The sequence below is a fragment of the Pelmatolapia mariae genome, linkage group LG13 (genome assembly GCF_036321145.2).
Source record: "Pelmatolapia mariae isolate MD_Pm_ZW linkage group LG13, Pm_UMD_F_2, whole genome shotgun sequence".
NCBI lineage: Eukaryota > Metazoa > Chordata > Actinopteri > Cichliformes > Cichlidae > Pelmatolapia > Pelmatolapia mariae.
This window is the reverse complement of record NC_086238.1, coordinates 21994479-22012310: the sequence shown is the minus strand read 5'-3', so window position 1 is coordinate 22012310 and position 17832 is coordinate 21994479. Positions and strand designations below refer to the sequence as shown.

The 17832-nt window shown below is 40.4% G+C and overlaps 1 protein-coding gene across 1 annotated transcript in view; it reads left to right on the top strand.

The window, feature by feature from the left end:
- Positions 1 to 288: 288 nt before the first annotated feature.
- Positions 289 to 17832, top strand: part of b3gat2 (beta-1,3-glucuronyltransferase 2 (glucuronosyltransferase S)) — a 66922-nt gene continuing 49378 nt past the window's right edge. The window contains exon 1 of the mRNA XM_063490972.1: positions 289 to 1345. Coding sequence (XP_063347042.1) covers positions 812 to 1345 — 534 coding nt within the window. The 5' untranslated portion in view covers positions 289 to 811. The remainder of the gene's footprint in view (positions 1346 to 17832) is intronic.

Here is a 17832-nt window from a genome sequence, read left to right as displayed (position 1 = left end):
AAAATGTTCATTATGTCGATTTGTAAAATGATTTTGTCTCTTTAACTCCTTCATGGTGTCCCACGGGTCCACATATCAAGTCCTTCTATTTTATCTTGGAGAAACTGGGCTTGACAAGCACAGCATGAGAAACACAGCCTGCGCGATCTCTTCTCCGGGTGTCTCAGTGTGAGCTGGGTTAATTCTCAGCGGACACTGACGCGCACAAGGTCTCTGTCGCTTCCCCCCCCCCGCCCTCTCTCTCTCCCCCTCCCGAGGTTCCCTCCTCTATCCCGTTTCCCCTCCTCTGCACCTGCTCCTCCCCTCCTGCCTTATTATCCTCAGACTCGGAGCAGCGCTCCTTCGTCCTCGCCAAGTGATGCTCCTCGTCTGCCCGCATCACCTACATCACTGGTTTATCACAGCCCGCTCCAGGTACGGCTGCTCCGGCTCGTTTTGTTTTTTCTTTTCTCTACTGAAAACAAGCACTGAAGAACGAGTGATGGGAATTTAACCAGGCTTCCGTGAGAGAGCAAGAGAGCTGGAGGAGGGTAGGAGGACGAACAAGCACGCAAGTCCCATCCGAGAGAAGAGGAGGAGTAGTGGGGCACCGGAGAGACGGTCCCGCCGGGACAGGGGGAGAGCGGCGGATGATTGTGTGCTTTACATAGTTTGCAATGGACTCAGCACGCTGCTGTGTGCGGTCGGGTTGTTGGGAATCAGCTCAGTGGATGTAAGGAAAGAGCTTCTTGGAGTTGCGGTCGGCCGTTCTTCGCCTTTCCGTTTGAGATGGAGTGAGAAAGACCGCGCGCACGGCAACTTCATACCAGCCATGAAATCTGTGTTTTTCAGCCGTTTCTTCATCCTGCTGCCCTGGGTCCTCATCGTCATCATTATGATTGATATCGACAGTAAAAGGACGATCCGGGCTCCAGCAGCCGGTCGGACCGGCAAGGCGCAGCGAGCCGTCCGAACCGGCGCACCGGGGATTGGTGGCTCTCAGAACCAGTCCGCCCTGCCGATTATCTACGCCATCACTCCCACTTACAGCCGTCCTGTGCAGAAAGCGGAGCTCACCCGACTGTCCCACGCCTTCCGTCAGGTGCCCCGCTTCCACTGGATCGTAGTGGAGGACTCGACTGCGCGCACGGAGCTGGTTGCGCGGTTCTTGGCCCGGTGCGGGGTGCCGTATACCCACCTACATGTGTTCACTCCCCGGAGGTTCAAGCGCGCCGGGATGCCACGCGCCACCGAACAGAGGAATGCGGCTCTGACTTGGCTCCGGCAGCACCGGAGCAGGCGGGACTCCGGTGTGGTTTTCTTCGCGGATGATGACAACACGTACAGCCTGGAGCTGTTTGAGGAGGTAATGCCTTGCCTTTGTTGTCACTTTGCGTCATAGTTATCTCTCATCACAAGAGTATCGTGAGTGTGGAGTGGGTCTGCAGAAGTGTGGAGTAGCATCTCTGACTTTTCTCCACTAAAATCTGTCGTTTTACGTTTGCATGACAACAACATTCACACAGGTCTATCTCCGTAGTATAAACTTTTAAATACTACGTAACTACTGCGTTGCTTTGTCACCTGATATCTGTGTATTACCTAGGTTTGATGTGAGCTCCTTTACTCAGTACATCTTCACTCTCAGGGTAAAAATCCGACTGTCTTTGCGCCAAGCTCTGAAAGGTCACAGGAATTCCCCCTAGTGGTGTTACTGCAAAGGAATTCAAGCCTTCACAAATAGAAGTCCCCCAGTTGTCTGTGTAGGTTCTCAGTCATCCTTGGAAAGAAAAGCAACTTCAGTGAAGAAGCTTCTCGGATGAGAGGTGAAACACCTTTAGGAAACTTAAAAAAGTCCAGTCGCTTTTCTTTCCAAGCTCTTTAAATCCTCCAGTTCTTCATGTTGACAGGATCCCACTGGTAAACACCCTGCCTGGGCTTCAGACCCCAGTCTTCCTCAGTCTTAGATAAAATGGTAAAACTGCTCTGGTTTTAAGCGATTGTGTCCAAAATGAGAGAGACTTTACCAAATGATGAAAATGAATGAGATGAAAAGAAAGGAGTAAAGACAAGGATGGGAAGACGGAAAGTTGAGAAGAATGAATGGAGACTGTGGTGCTGCAGTCTTCTGTCTGTTAGCCCTGAATTAATTTAGTTAGCACTGGATTTTTTGGAGCTCTTTGAGAGTTATTTTGAATTTCAGGAAGGTGTACTTTTTTAATTACTTAGATGGATATCAACATTAAATATTTCATATAATCTCATGTAAAATGCTCTGAGGCAATATTTCCCCTAATAAGAGGCACTGAAAATCGAACTGCATTGACTAGATGTGCAGATGAGCAGACCTAATGATATGCCAGTATTGACCTTCTCGACTAGTAAAGTGATACCTCCATACAGAACAACATCTACATCCCAGAGTGTGCTGATGCATGACTGTTGTTTGTATCTTTGGGAGTTTCATTTAACAGGCATGCTTAAAGTGAAGCCTGGGTGTGTTCCTTTAGCAAAGTGCGTAGGTAATGAAGACAAAAACAACAGAAGCATAATAAGCAACAAAACAGTCCTCTCATAAATGAGAGTCTGGAAGAATGCCTCTAATTGCCCCTCTCGCTGATTACTGCCCATCACTGATAACTGACTGCAAATCTAAAATTACTTTAGTTTGTACCAGTAATGAAATTTTAGAAGGCAGAGCATTGTGAAGTAAATTCAGAATAGTGCAAATCTATATACACATATGCGTTTGTATATTGATTTTCTCTATGTGAACATTTCCTGGCACGCTGCAGAATTTAAAAAACAAATGTATGTTTACTTAGAAAGGCTTTTCCTGTATCCATCACTACCACTGCCGGTCACAATTTCCTAAAGCCCTTCATGTAGTTCTAAATTCATTTTTTTGTGGCAAACAGTCCAAGCTCCAAAAGCACACAATTTACAATGATGTAAAATCTATTAAAAACAAACAAATATTCACATTTCAGATCCAAGCAACAGTAATAACTTACTTAGTGAAGGTTAATAAATTATTAAAATATTTGTAGAGTAATTTTCTGTAATTTGTGCTCATTATTTACACCATACAGAATTATAAATAAAATAAATAAACAGAAAAAAAACTAGAACTGCAAACACGTCGAGAAATATTCTCATTTCTAAACAATATATTGTTATAAGTGCAGAAGTCAGTCCTATTTAATTGAAATTCGAACCTGACTAATACCGATGCCAAAATTTGGTGATTTAAAAATCCGATGTGCCACATGATACATACATGTATATATGTATATATATATATATATATATATTATATAGTGGATTGTACCTGAAACACTCACAGTGCCAACACAGTCTTCAAACTGATGGACCTAACCAGCAGGTATGCAAAGGTTCAGGTACAGACTTATTTCAGAAGAGCAGTGACATGATTAGGCTTCCTTCTTTAGACAATTGTCCAAATAAGTTCACCATCCAAGACATAAACATAAAACACTAAACATAAACATTGTTTGAATATATAAATTGACCTAAGTCCATCACACAAAGTTGTTAACATGGGAATCCATCCCATCTCCACCATTTAATCAGCCATAATCTGGTCACAATGGGCCAATAAATCCAATACAGCAGAAGTAATTATTTACATCACTTAAGAGTATAGAAATTCTAATATAACAACAATAACATGGTGACTTTAGAAAGCACTCCACTCTGTTGCTTACTCAATGGTGCACTTAGGCAAAAATCCACACCATCCTGAGCCCAGAGTACCAAAGTACAGCCTCCTCTGAGTCTCAGTGCTGTATTCGCTGACTTTGGCGGAGTGTAAAGGCCGTCTGTTTGATTTGTTGATAGCACATTGTCTTCTCTCTGTCCTCCTTCCTGTTTCATTTCCCAGTCCTCTGTGCAGTTAATGGCCTGTCATAGAGAGATAATAGGCTGTCATACAGCAGTAATAACCTGCAGAAACTGTCTGCAGCTTTAGACTGATGACAGTAACTTTGCTCAGTGGGTGGCAGTTTCACATTAGGAAACCTTACATCATTTCAAGAACAAAAATGATTCATGCAACTAAAAAACATTATTTCACTATAAACCTTCAGAAAAATATATCCACTGTGAGATTTTAATATCATGGTAGGCATGCTTTTGTAAATCTAGGTATTAAAGGGTGAATTTAGATGGTCTTAAGCCTTTCATTATACAAGACAACCTTATGGCTAGAAAGCAATGTCTTCGTAGTGTGACTACACAAAAGTTATAGTCTTCATCTTATTTTATTTCCCCTGCAGTTATGTATGCTAATACTAAAACTGGATCCTTGATCACTCGTCATCATCAATAGTTAATTTTACACACCTGCCTCATAGGGATAGATAGAAAATGGACAGTCAGGGTGTATCTTGTAGTGTTAGAGGTACAGCTGCTTGTCACTGGGCCCTAATGTACTGCTGCTGTATCCTTTGCAATTTTCTACAATTTAGAAAATGCTGTAAATAGTTTCTGATGTGTGCCATTCGTCAGAACGTAGGTGAACAACACAAAAACAAAAATGGTATGTTCTGACAGCAAAGTGTTAGGGGCATCAGCAATGATGACTAACACCTCACAGGGTTAAAAATGTGCTAAATTAGATACAGGGTGCCTATTGACGGATTGCATATCATTATTCATTCACACAGTTGGAAATGAACTGTTTCAAATCTCTATCTGTCCTCACTGGTAACAGAAGGAAAGGACAATTTTAACCCATCCTTTGCTGTGAGACATTGGGACTAACTTCTTTTTCCATCTTTCAAAAGGCAAACAGGTTTTTTGACTGGTAACAGCTGGCCCTTTTTATTTTATCCCTACTTCCAAGCGTGTCTATGCTACATTTTTCATTGTTGTTGGTCAAATATTATCAAGACATACACATTGATTGGGACGTCACTTTATGTTATGTTTATCTTTCCTGGAGGACAAACTACGTAATGGGCACATGTCTGGAATAAGCTAATATTTGGCCTGACGAATATAGGCGATTTATTAGCTGAGCTACTTAACAGCAGTGGCTGAGTGATTACAGTGAGCAGTTACCTTTCATTATAGATAAGTAATTATTATAGATAAGCCATGGAAGTAATGTACTATACTTAGAGTGAAGAAAATCCAAACTTAATGCATTTTTGAATGAACAAAACTAGACTGAAAAGTGAGAAAAAAAGTAAAAGTATTGCTGTTCTCATGTCTTTCTTTAAGAATTCAAATTTAACAGCCTCTGCTAAAAATGACATTTTAAAAGCACATAATGATTTTCATTGTATGACTTTGCGTATTAACCCACCCACTTATGCACCAGCTCCACAGAGTAGAGGTAATTTTAACATGGAGATGTGTACTTTTCCAAATCCTTCAAGCTGGTGTAAGCTGCAGTACAATTATGTAACTGATCATTTATATAATGTATGGTTACTGCTGGATATATTCAGGCTGAAAATATAAACCTCATTCAGTATTTTGAGATTAGCCTCTAAAACCTGACCATTTTGCATGTGGCTAAAACAAACCCCCCTAACCTCCTTAAACTTTCCATGCTAGCTCTTTAGAGCAGCGTTTCCCAATCACTGTGTCACGGCACATAGGCGTGCCATAAGGAAATGATCAGGTGTGCCATGGAAGATTATCTGGTTCCACCTGATTAGTACTCTAAGCACCTGGCGTGAGTAACGGGCAGAACAATTACATTCTCTTCCACTAGAGGGCAGTGCAACTACTTGTTCTAATTAAATGGGTTGCCAACTGCCAGTAAAACAGAAGAAGAAGAAAAAGAAGGAAGCAGCGAGATAATAGTCACGATGCAGCGCCTATAAATGATGTAGTAGATAAATATCTGAAAAGAAAAAGTAGTCAATCTGAAAATTCCAGCCCAGATGAAGGCCCTAGCATGAGTAGTGCTCAAAATGACATTTTTGTTTGGTGGTGTGCCGCGTGATTTTTCTAAAGTGAAGTATGTGCCGTGGCTCCAAAAGGTTGGGAAACACTGCTTCAGAGAAGCTGAAACAGACATACAAACACAAAATTAGATATTCACATAATCAAGGTTCAGGCCATTACGCACTGAATGTGTTGCGTAAAAACGACATGAAATTCAGAATTTTCCAGATGTGAACATGCCAGGTAACCTATATAGACACTGAATACATTGCGAAAAATTTGTCCCTCAAAAACACACTGTGAACAAAATGGAGTCGATATCAAGCGACGGTGAGCTAGTCCTGATTTTACTAAACCAAAAACGGGAGAAACTGAGATTCTGGGTTCATCCCGTTCTCAATAGAAGACAGCTGCAGGGAGAATTTCATGGTTTAATCCAGGAGGTGAAGCTGTATCATGGCTGCTTTCGTACATATTTGAGAATGTCAGTACGGCAGTTTGAGTGCTTGTTGAAAGAGTTGGGACCACATCTGAGGAAGAGAGAAAACATTTCAGAGAGGCGATTGTGACACAACAAATGTTCTTCCATGCTGAACTCTGTGGTTGTTTCACCGCTAGACAGCGTTGTGGTTGATGAGATGTGCTTATACACACCTGAAACATCTAAAAAATCAAGTTGATCAAAAAAAAAAGAAATGGCGCAAATTCTTCCTTCTTATTCTGCTTAATCCCCACAAAATGTTTGCATGGATTTTATGCCTCTGGTGTATAAATGTGTAAATATGAATTAGGAGTTAGCGTTGGGGTTGTCACTGATGACAACTTGATTTAAGAGGCAAAAAGTACGGCATTTCTGACCTACGGTTGTGCAGTGAACAACTGCTGGGGGAAAATCAGCCTCATTGGGTGCTGATTACATGAAAATAACGTCCAGGCTGTTATCCTAAAAAAGCAGGCTACAAACTGTTGCAGAGTAATGAGCAAAATGTGTTACCCCAAACCTGTTCTCCTCCCCCCTTATGAAAAATACATTGGTACCAAGCAAATGTTTAACAGGCCTCCAAAGTGTTTCCCATCTCTCTCCGGCATCACAGTCAGAGCGACAAGTCAGGTGGAAAAGCATACCATTAAGTCGAGAGCTAAAGGGTGTATTCTTCATTTCTGCACATTAGTCAGGCCTCAGTTTGGCACGGTTTATTATTGCACATGACACGTTCCGGCTCAGTCGCCTCCCAGCACTCAATAGACTGGCAGAAAATGCAAGACTCTGCATTTAATGCCTCCCATACAATTATGGCTTGATTGGCCCTTAACACAGAAGCCTGTTGGTTTCTTCAGGTGATTTTGTATTTTTGCCCTTAGAAGTCAGTGTGCTGTCGTCATGGGAACGTCCTCGTTTCAGACCATATTTCTTTAGTTTGAAACGCACAGATTTTTGTCTTTAAAAATATCAGAACTTTCAGGTAACTTCTCGTGAGGACAGACAAGCTTGTAAATTGCACATAAACTTCATTTATACCCACCGTAATGGAATTGTTACAGGGTCAGAAAATCTGTAAGGGGCAGTAAATGAGGATTCGTTGATGGTTTGGGAGTTATTTTAGGAAACTAGTATGTCCCATTGCACAATGGTAGGATCTCTCTGGTTGATGGAAAATCAAGAGGGGCCAAGGGGATTTTAATTTGGCTATCCATTAATGAAGTAGCACTGTACTGCACTCAACAAATTGATATGTGAGATCTGGGATTGCACTGACATTGCTAAAAGGATGTCCAATCATAGAATCAGCTTGGTTTTAAGTCCTACGTTGTTCTTTGGAAATTTCCTTTTGACTCATAAAGTAATCAGTTTAATGTTAAATGTTTCCTCTGCGATAGGCTTTCTGCGTTTTGTAGGATTTATCTAGAGCCTTGGAAATAAAACTGGCAGAGGCACAGGCCAGAAATCAAGACAATATGATCAAGCCTTGTTGATGATGTAAACCCAAACCCTGTGTTTTAGTCGACAACAGAAAGAACTTTCGTTTTAAAAAGGTGTTGAGGTTTACCAAATCTGTATTATCCTTTAAAAGCATGCTCGTAATATTAATATGTAAATTGTTCATTTAAACATACTCACCAATAAATCCAGTATTTCAAGCCTAACCCCTTCTTTCTCTGGGTGAGTTTCTTGGCGCACAGACCGTCAGCATTAGCTGCGTAACAAGCAATCAGGAAAATTAAGCTGTGCCATTTTTTTTTTCCTCCACTCTCCATTCCTGAAAAGCTGACTCTGGGGATGGAGGCTTTTTCAGCTGACGGCAGTATGGCAGAGCTGTTTGATTCAGCTGCAGCAACCTGTCAGCCAAGCAAGACTTTCGTCAGACCTGTTTTGAATAATTGAACTCCCCTGGCCCCGAGAGCTCCATAGCATTCACAGCAACTATTTTCTGGAGCAGCTACTGTAGGAAACAGTGCTGAAGTGTGACTCAGGAACACCTTTCTTGGATGGTTCCATACCTGGGTTTAGTAGTTCTGTGGATGGAAGATTTTTTGAATTTTGAATCAGATGGTTCATTCTCTAAATACTTTTAATTTATTTGAAAACTCATCTTTAAATGATTCCAGATTTTCTTTATACTTTGATGTGGTATTTTATTTTTCCTTCTCTCACATGTTTTACATCCCACTGGGGAGTCAGTTTGATGGTCAGTAATGATGTTTTCACTGGAAACATCCCAAAGACACACATATATAAACATCCAATATATCTGATCACACAGCAGACTCAAGCCTGAGAGCGGCAAGCTGATGAGGAGGCAGCACAAAGAGAAACTGGTGGGATAAAGGAACCAGAGGGAAATGGGAAATTCAATTTCCTCTAACCCATATGAGCAATTATCATAATTACATAGTGTAGTGGGAGAAGCGAGGGGTGGCAGGGTTGTAATGTCAGGGAAGTGAAGCAGAAAGGAGACAAACCCTGCAGAGAGAAATTGTCCGTGGTAGGGTCGGTGAGAGGATAAGGAGGGTGGAGGGAGGAAGGTGGTGGAAAAGCTGAAGGCTTTTAAGGGCCAATGTAAGTGTAAAAAAAGTGTTATGCACCAGCTCTCTGCTTATTTCCACTGCCTTTTTTATCTGAATTGTCAGTTTGACGAAACACCCTCCCCGTGCTCTCTACTCCCTCATCAAATCTCCTGCATTCTCTTATTCACCAGGGTGTGTAACAATGACTGGGATGCATCCATGCTAAACAGAAGCTGTTTTATTTGGAGGTAAATATTTTTCTGTGATTTCATAGTTTCATCATAGTTTAGAATATATCTACTGGTAATGTATAATGTCACAGAAATATTGAAATTGAATTTTGGTTAGCAAAGACTGATGTGATGGTTTTTTTAGCACCTGTATCTGAGGATGTTGGTAACAGTGGGATGTTTGATGATGCATTGCATTGTTGCAGTCATGGAGGTTCGTGGATAATTTTATCTGCTAATTCAACATATTGATTACTGGCTGGTGTCCTTCCCTCAGGATGTGTTCAACATTAGAAGGAGCTTTGAAGGACATAGTCCAACCTTTTGGAAAGTAGGCTTATTTGCATTCTTTCAGAGAAACATCCGTCTGATTTATTTGTGTTAACACTAACATGGAGCTCTGTCGCCAGTATTGAGTTGGATCAAGAGTTCTTAAATCTTTGACTAACTCTTACTTACTCTTAAATTGTTCAGTCTTTCTTGAAATTTCAGTAGCTACCCACTAGTTTTAAACTCAGTAATTTACTAAAAGAGGTTTTGCCATTAAAATGCGTAAAGCCGTCCAGTCAAATTAATAAACTGTGTAAACAAGAATGAAGTCACTATGGTATCACAAGTTACAGCAGACTTGAAATATCACTGTTTCAGAAACTCATTAAACATGTCACCTGTGGTGTTTCCTTCCTTTATGCTCACAGATAATGAAAAAAGTAGCAGTAAAAATACAGCGTAACATAGTGCATAGTGCAACCTGACACCCTCACAGATACTGTCCCACCTGTTACGGTTGGGATGGCCGGTGTGTTTGTGGAGCAGACCCAAATGCAGACAACACGAGGGACAGAACTGAAGTTTAACAAAAAGTAAGCATTTCTTATGGCTGTTAAAGAAAACGTAGGAACGAGAAACAATGGCGAAAACTATGATCTAAACTGGTGAAGCTAAAGCTAGACATGAAAAAATGTAAACATGAACACGAGCATGAACCTGGAAAACCCGAAACTTGAAAAGATGACATGAATTTCACGAAACATGAAGCGATGTAGACAGATGACCTGAACCGAACAAACACTGAACATGGAAACACAAGACTTTTCCAAATAAAAGAGAAAACATGGAGAGACGTAAACCGGGACACACAAGCTTGGTACTAAAGACAGAAAGAGGGATTGAGGAGAACGAGAGGGGGAAAGCATGAGAGAGAAAGGGAGAAGACAACACAGCGGACACGGGAAGAGGGAACGAGACATGTTGGGCATAAACGGAGACACATGACAGACAGGGGAGACGAGACACCTAGCTGAGACAATATGGAAACAAATATAACTACATATACAATCAAAGCAAAGAATAACTAATACTAACTAATAGAAACTACACATTCCAAACACAAAGAACTACAAAAAAATTACAACCTCAACCTTACAACCCCCTCAGGGGCGCTGGGTCACAGATCCAGCTCCCTGACACCGCCAGTTCATCAGCAGTCTGATATTATCGGCTGACATCAGCTGATATTGGCTATATGCCGATCTTTTGGTATTTCTAATAATCATAAAGAATTTTTTTATGCAGTCTATGCCAGCAAATTCAAGTTGGAATTTAATTTGCTTAGTATGCAGTGAAGATAGAGCAAGGCTTCCACAAAATAGAGAAAAGAAATAAAAGAAAGAAAGAAAGTTGCCTCTAAGCAAAGTATCTGGCTATTAAACTTAAACCACAACAGAAATGTAACAAAAAGAACAAAGTATAAAGGTTTTTTTTTCAACTATTTGTCAGCTTAAAATCAATATAGAAGCATCTTCAACTATCAAGGTATCTGTGGGTCTTAAAGAAATTTCTTCAAGAATGGGCATCTTATGGTATTATACAAGGTATTATTATGTATTATTAGGGTTTAGATAACTTAATAGGAAATGTCCTGTACTCCTGTTCCTGCTCTTTATTTTATGAATTTCAAATTGATACCCTGACTGGGTTATTTTTAATCTGGTAATCCGAATGAATAAATATTCATCCAATGCTGCTTATCCAGGTACAAGTTGTGCTTATTCATTAATTAATGGTACAGAGGGTAATTACAGTTAGATGCTAGTTGGAAGTACTGATGAAAATAAGATATTGATGTTAATAAACTTGTGACTCAAACCCATGTATGTGGATTAAAAAAACAGTTCCTGACAATTTATCCCTAGTTTTCAATGACATCTTTAGTGAGTGCACACTTGTCCTGTTACCGTTCTCCAGTCCTTTCTTTCTTTAGATCGTGTTCTTTTTTTATCCCAGGCCTGCTCACTTGATCATGATCATGAACACAAATGTTGGACGGTGCATGTTGTCACTTTGCTAAAGCTTCAGTTCTGCCTGTAATTCTGCAGGCTAATGGTACATTCACACCAGACACAAAGGGAAGTTATTGAGCAGTGCGAAAGTCTTTGCCATGAGGCGAGTTCACACTGAGCAGCGCAGACAGAGGCCAGTACACATTCATGCAACTGAAAATGTTTCCACTTCAGGGAAAAATCTGTGTCATGGTATGTATGCTGTGTATTCTGTGATAGTCTCTCCATTCTGATGCAAGCGACAAGCAGCAGGACGAGCTTATTGACGCTGTTTGAAGGCAGCTGGAGTTGTGTGTTCAACTTTGGTTTTATATAGAGACGGGAAAAAAGAGGGAAAGAATGCAAAATTGTAGGAATTCATATGAAGTTGTGAAAATATATTCTTGTAACTTTGGTGACTTTTGTTTCCATCTGTTGGTTGAACTGTTTGCTCTGAACAAGGGGCAAATATTTGTTGTTTCCAATGCAAGTAACAAGGTGAAACACACCATTAGTCACTAATTGTTGACTTAGGGCTTAACAAACGACTACGTATAAGGTGTTAGAGATTCCTATTTCCTCCTGTGTTACATGGTTAACTTATGTGAACACTGTCACAGAGATTGCCTTCCAGTGTTAACGACATGGTGTAATTTAACTAGTGTGTTTATCCATTAGCCAGGCAGCTCAAAATGCCTTCTGTAGAATGAGAAATGATGGCTTTGAGAGTCCCAAACAGGAGGTAATATATCTTTGTTTCTTACACTCTGACAAGTGAAAATATTTTCTGTCTTTCATTTTATTATAGAATAATATTAAAGGTAGAGTAAGTAAACTTTAGGTTATTTAATAGAAGAAATTACAATGATTAGTGTGTAATTCTGTTAATTCTGTCCCACCATCTTGGACATTAGTGTCCTACCTAATCATGTTTTACGTATGTGGATAGAGACCGGCCACATACGTACTATACCTTATAAGTTACTTGTAATTTAAAGATCACAAATACCACATCCAACTGTATATGACCGTTTAACATTTGTACATGTATATTTTCATGATCATATTCTCATTACGGCTTTTTCCTCCACCACTGCTCTCTTTCCTCCCTAACGTCCACCTCATTCTCGTCCTCCTCACCTCAAGTCTCATCTCTCAAAATGAAGTCAGGTCTCTCACACTTGCAAACGTGCACAAACATGCTTATCCCCAATATTGTTGTAGGTACTTATCATCAGCAGGTTAAACTGATTAAACACGCGACCCCTCTGGACAGCTGACAATGAGACAGCTAAACAACAACAACAGCTGGTTATAAGCGTACATTACGCCAGATAATATTAGGCTCGGGTGTCTGAGTGCATGAGAGTTCATTTGCTAAGGATCCGAGTCCAGCAATGTTAGATCCGCTTAAAAAAAAAAGCTCTCATTCAGGGACAAAATGGTCTTAAAAACATAAATAGTTTTTGTTGTGTGGGCTGATAATTTTGTCTTTGTTTCTGGATTGATTTAACCAGGATGAACAATTTCATAAAAACAAATATTCCGTTCATTACAGATGTGACGGATTGTTAACTGAACATTAACTGGGAAGGACAGGATGATCCAGAAAGTCAATGAGATATAATGCAGATTAGGAAACAAGAAGCATTCAAGCACTTACTGGTATTCACAGTCAACTGAGCAGGAAGCTTTGTCCCAGCTCTAGATTAATTATAAACATTTGCTAAGTTATATCAATATAAATTAAAACAAGTACACTCAAAGAGCTCAATACTTTATTACAACATGCTACGTCAGCCTGTTATAGCATCAGTGTAACATCGTAGGACATCATATAGAAAAAAAGTGTGTTGTACAGCTCTCTCTGAGCTCTTTCGTATGATATATTGCTCGATATAGTTTCTTGGAATTTTTTTTCCTGTCAACTTTGACCTTAGGTGCTAACAATGAAGGTCAAGGTCAGATACACACATATTTGGTGTGATCTGGACCAGAATTTCACCAAAATTAAATCAGCTCAAGCTGTTATTGGTATCTACTATCATACAAACTTGAATCCTGTGGATGCTAGACTGCTAACAGACAAACCAACAAGCAAACAGTATTGATGACATAGTTCCTCCCTTTGGGGGAGAATAAAACCACTGGATTTACCATATTTTCCTTGCACACAGAATTATGATGTGTATACAGTAAATATACACTTACACTGATGCATTCGCATTTGACAGCAGATGTAGAGAGGTGCGAATATTCTCCTTTACGCGCACGCACCTTCAGCTCATCAGTTTTTGCCACATAAACCCATAAAGCCTTGAACCTGCACACATATCATGCACCATTGCATCAGTTTCATAGCCCATACTCAGCCCCTCTAATTCGAGTCATTCATTTTCTCCTACCTCATTTCTCCCCCTCCCTTTTCTCCGATTGCCTCTGCTGTGCATATTAATAACACGCAGATAAAAATACGCTTGATTAAAATCGCAGCCGGCCCAGCCACCCCGGCACTCGTCGCTGCGCGTAAACAACACAATGATGGCTTGCTCCCTCCGGGCCAGGAGGCAGGAAACGAGAACATCCATAATGGATTTCATATACTTCATCATCCAGAGTCTCTTTGTGTGTACACACAATTCACTTCTCACCTATTTGTTTGCAGCAAGGGGAGTCAGAGTTGATTACCCAACCAAGCTCTGGTGCTCCCAGACAGAGTGTCCTGGCTGCAAGTCAAATGAAATGTGATTCTTCTCAGCACTGGATGTTTTACCCCCAGCTTTTCTTTTGTTTACTTGTAAATAGCATGCGTTTACTGACTGAGCTGGCGCCGCTGTAATTTGTCAGGACTTACAGGTTGTCGAGCGCTCGGCTGCATCTGAAATTATTTTTCATGTGATGAATTATTTGTTATCCCAGCGCGGCGTCTGCCCTCTGGTGAAGATATTCATGTTGATAATGAGACGGGAGCTTTCTTAACGCATGACAGTGTCCGCCTGCGGGCTCCACTATACGGCCTGAACTGATGCAGGATATAGAACGAAGATCTTCACAGATCTATCAGTGAAGCAAAGAGAGTGTGGAGAGTCAGAGCTTGTCACCAAGTGTTATCAGATGGAGGGGACGAAATGTCATTTTCCTTGAGTCATTTGCTTTTTTTCTCAATTCTACGCCCATATCTGTATTTGTACACATAGATTTATTTTTCTCCATTAGAGCATTAGATTGCACACCTGCAGGCCTGAACTAAAAGTCAGGTGACAACCAACTCAATAACAATACCAGCGATTCATGGCTGGACCCACTTGACCCTTGATTTCCATGCAGGGCTGAGTTCCACCGCCTCATCTAGAATCCCAAACACAATGGTTATTTATCCTGAGGGCTTGTTGATTGTGGGGTAGTCTTATCACTTTGTTTCTGCTTAGAGTAAATACAGTCAAAATTGGTCCAGAAAGACAACTGCACCTCAAAGAAAGTGTGTGTCAAGAAACTGGAAGTATTCCAGCAGTGGCTGCTTTCCACAGTCAGCTGAGGAAGAAACCCTTTGCTGCATGACCCTTAGGTCATTTAGCCAGACAATGTTTCTCAAGAATCAACCAACCAAGGCAACCGACCTCTCTAGGATTAGATGTAGAACTTGGGTTATCTTACCCATCCATTTCTTATCCATTTGAGGTCCGAGTAATCATTGACCCAACCATAACCCCATAACCCAGACACTAGGCAGTCAGAATAAGTCAATTTTTAAAAACTAGATTTTTTCCCCAAGTCATGAAAATCAGGGAACAAGGAAGAGAAGACCATTTACCTTTTATTCTAAAACCAAACTTTGGGTTGGTGTCTTCCTAGGACCTGGCATCCACACATGTGGACATCACATTTTGGGTTATTTAGACCAAAATACTCAATTTTGCTCTACAAGGGCCTGATATCCACTTACGATGACATTGTACTGCTACTGTTCTATCGAAATTTTAAATGAATATCCTCATATATGGCTCTCATTTTTCTTAGAATCAAAAATTAAGTAAAAAAAAGAAATCTGGTAATTCTTTGTTTTTACATTCATTGGGCCCCAATCTGCCCAAATATCAAAGAGAAATTAAAAATGCATGCCGTGGAAGAGTTCGGGTCTTAGGAGGTTAAGGAAATTTTCATCTTCTTGGAACAGCAAATGAAAAAAAAACCTTTAAGAGAAAATTTATGATACTGAAAAGGACTTCATTTCAAAAGTGACTGCCACACACATACTGAACATACTAAAACCAAGAAAGCATCCATCCATCCGTCCGTCCATCCATCCATCCGTCCATCCATCCATCCATCCGTCCATCCATCCATCCATCCATCCATCCATCCATCCATCCATCCATTCTTTCTCTTCTGCTTATCTAATTTAAGGTTGCTAAAAGCATCTGATCTAATGTTGCTTGCACTTTTTGTTTTACATCACCGGTAATAATGCATTTGAGATGAAGATGATTTCTGTAAATCCCCATGCACATTTAGGGAACCTCATGCATATATGTGTGCTGGTTCAGTGAAGAAGATGTCAAATGTGGAAAGCTGTTTAGCAGTAGAAAAAAATAGTTTAAAGATTACAGGATGCATGCGGGCTGCATTACAGTATATTCCATTGAAAGTTGTAAATAACTTTAAAGTTTGATTCTTGTGTGAAGATGTGCTGCACCTCTCAGTTGTTTATAAAAAATATTTTGCGACTTTTATCTCCATATAATAGCTTGCAAGGCAGTGGCATACACTATTAAAGCAGAAAATATAGTTAGACAGACTTTATTTAACAGGACAAATCCATCTATCCAGCATTTCTTGTTTGTTTTTTACAAAGTGAGTTCCCCCTTCTCTTCTTAGTCTGTGCTCACCTGTCAGCTTTGACAGAAACATCTGTATTTGCAACCAGTTCTCATTTTCAGAGGTCAAATGTTCCTGTTTTGTCAGAGCCACTGTCTCTCAGGGATACACACAACCTCCCCTTTAGGCTGCTGGAATAGCTCCAGTTTCCTGACCCGCTTTTGAACTTTGTCCTCCTTAAGAAAAGCCTCTTTAAATATGCCACAGAAGCCAACAACACATAAAATATAAAAATGAAGAAAGAAAAAGTGTCTGTCTGAGAACTGTGAGAAATCTGTTGCCTTATTCCTGCTTGTTATTTTCAAGTCAAGCCAAAGTGACCCTCATGTCACTGGGAATGAAACCACTGCTCACAGTGGGCAGCCAGCCACTGTTAACATGTTACTGCCTCCTCCGCTGGCAGTTACAGCCTCTCAATGTACATTTTCAGCTGTGAGCCTTCCTGTCGATCAGTGAGCTGTCCATGGTGCTGAAACACAAACTGTGTTTTTCATTCCTCTGGGACGTTCCATTACAGATCCAGAAAAGTTGATGTTGTTATGAAACACCAACTCAAAATGATTTGTTTGTGTTTGTGAGGGGGAAGTGTTCAATGCCATCGTAGAGGTGAGAGAATTCCTGGCAAATAAAGGAGATTGTTGTGGTTGAATGGATTTGAAATGGAGCCTCCTTTAGGGCTGGTGCAAAGCTGTTGAACAAGTTAAGTTAGGACGATACATACAGCTGAATTCCCTCAGTAAGGTTCAAAAATTGTTCTGATAGGTTTTAGGAAAAGCATGGATGTTTTTCAGTGTGTACTGTCTCAAGACCGGCTGAAACAATAACACAGAGAGGAGATTTGACTCCATCTAAGCTCACTCTGTTCCCACAAACCAACACACGGCTAAATTTGTGTGTTATTTAGGATTGTCACAAAATGAGATTTTCACTGTGCAGTTAATCTATTTCAGCCAAAACTTAAATAGTGTTTAAGGTGATCGTTGACTCGGTCTAAAGTTGACTAAAATGAAGAGTGTAAAAGTTTGAGAGTTGCTTCACACGGTTTAGAATCAAAACACAAGAATCACAGCTTTTATGGCGTTTTCATGAGAAACAGGGAGCATGGGAGCTAGCATGTCTAACTAAGCTCGTCCCCCTTTTCAGCACAACTTAAACAGTTCTGATTGGACCTCGTCTTCTCTGCCAGAAAGAAAAAGTCACTGAGAAAAACTGTGACGAAAATCACTGGTCAACAAAATTAATACAAAATCTGTACAATAAGTACAATGACATCTTTTTTAGGATGTTAGATGTTTTGCTTTAAATACTTTAATTGTTAATTGTCATAGTTTTCTTCATTGGTAGGAGGCATTTAGGAACCTCCAAAAGACAAACTGTGTTTGCCATGTTGGTCTAAGATGAAATCACCCAGAATATAAATGCCACAAATTTGGAACCAGCGGTCAGTTGTACCTAATCTGAGCTCACCACAGTGAGATTACCCCTCTTGACAGAGAAAG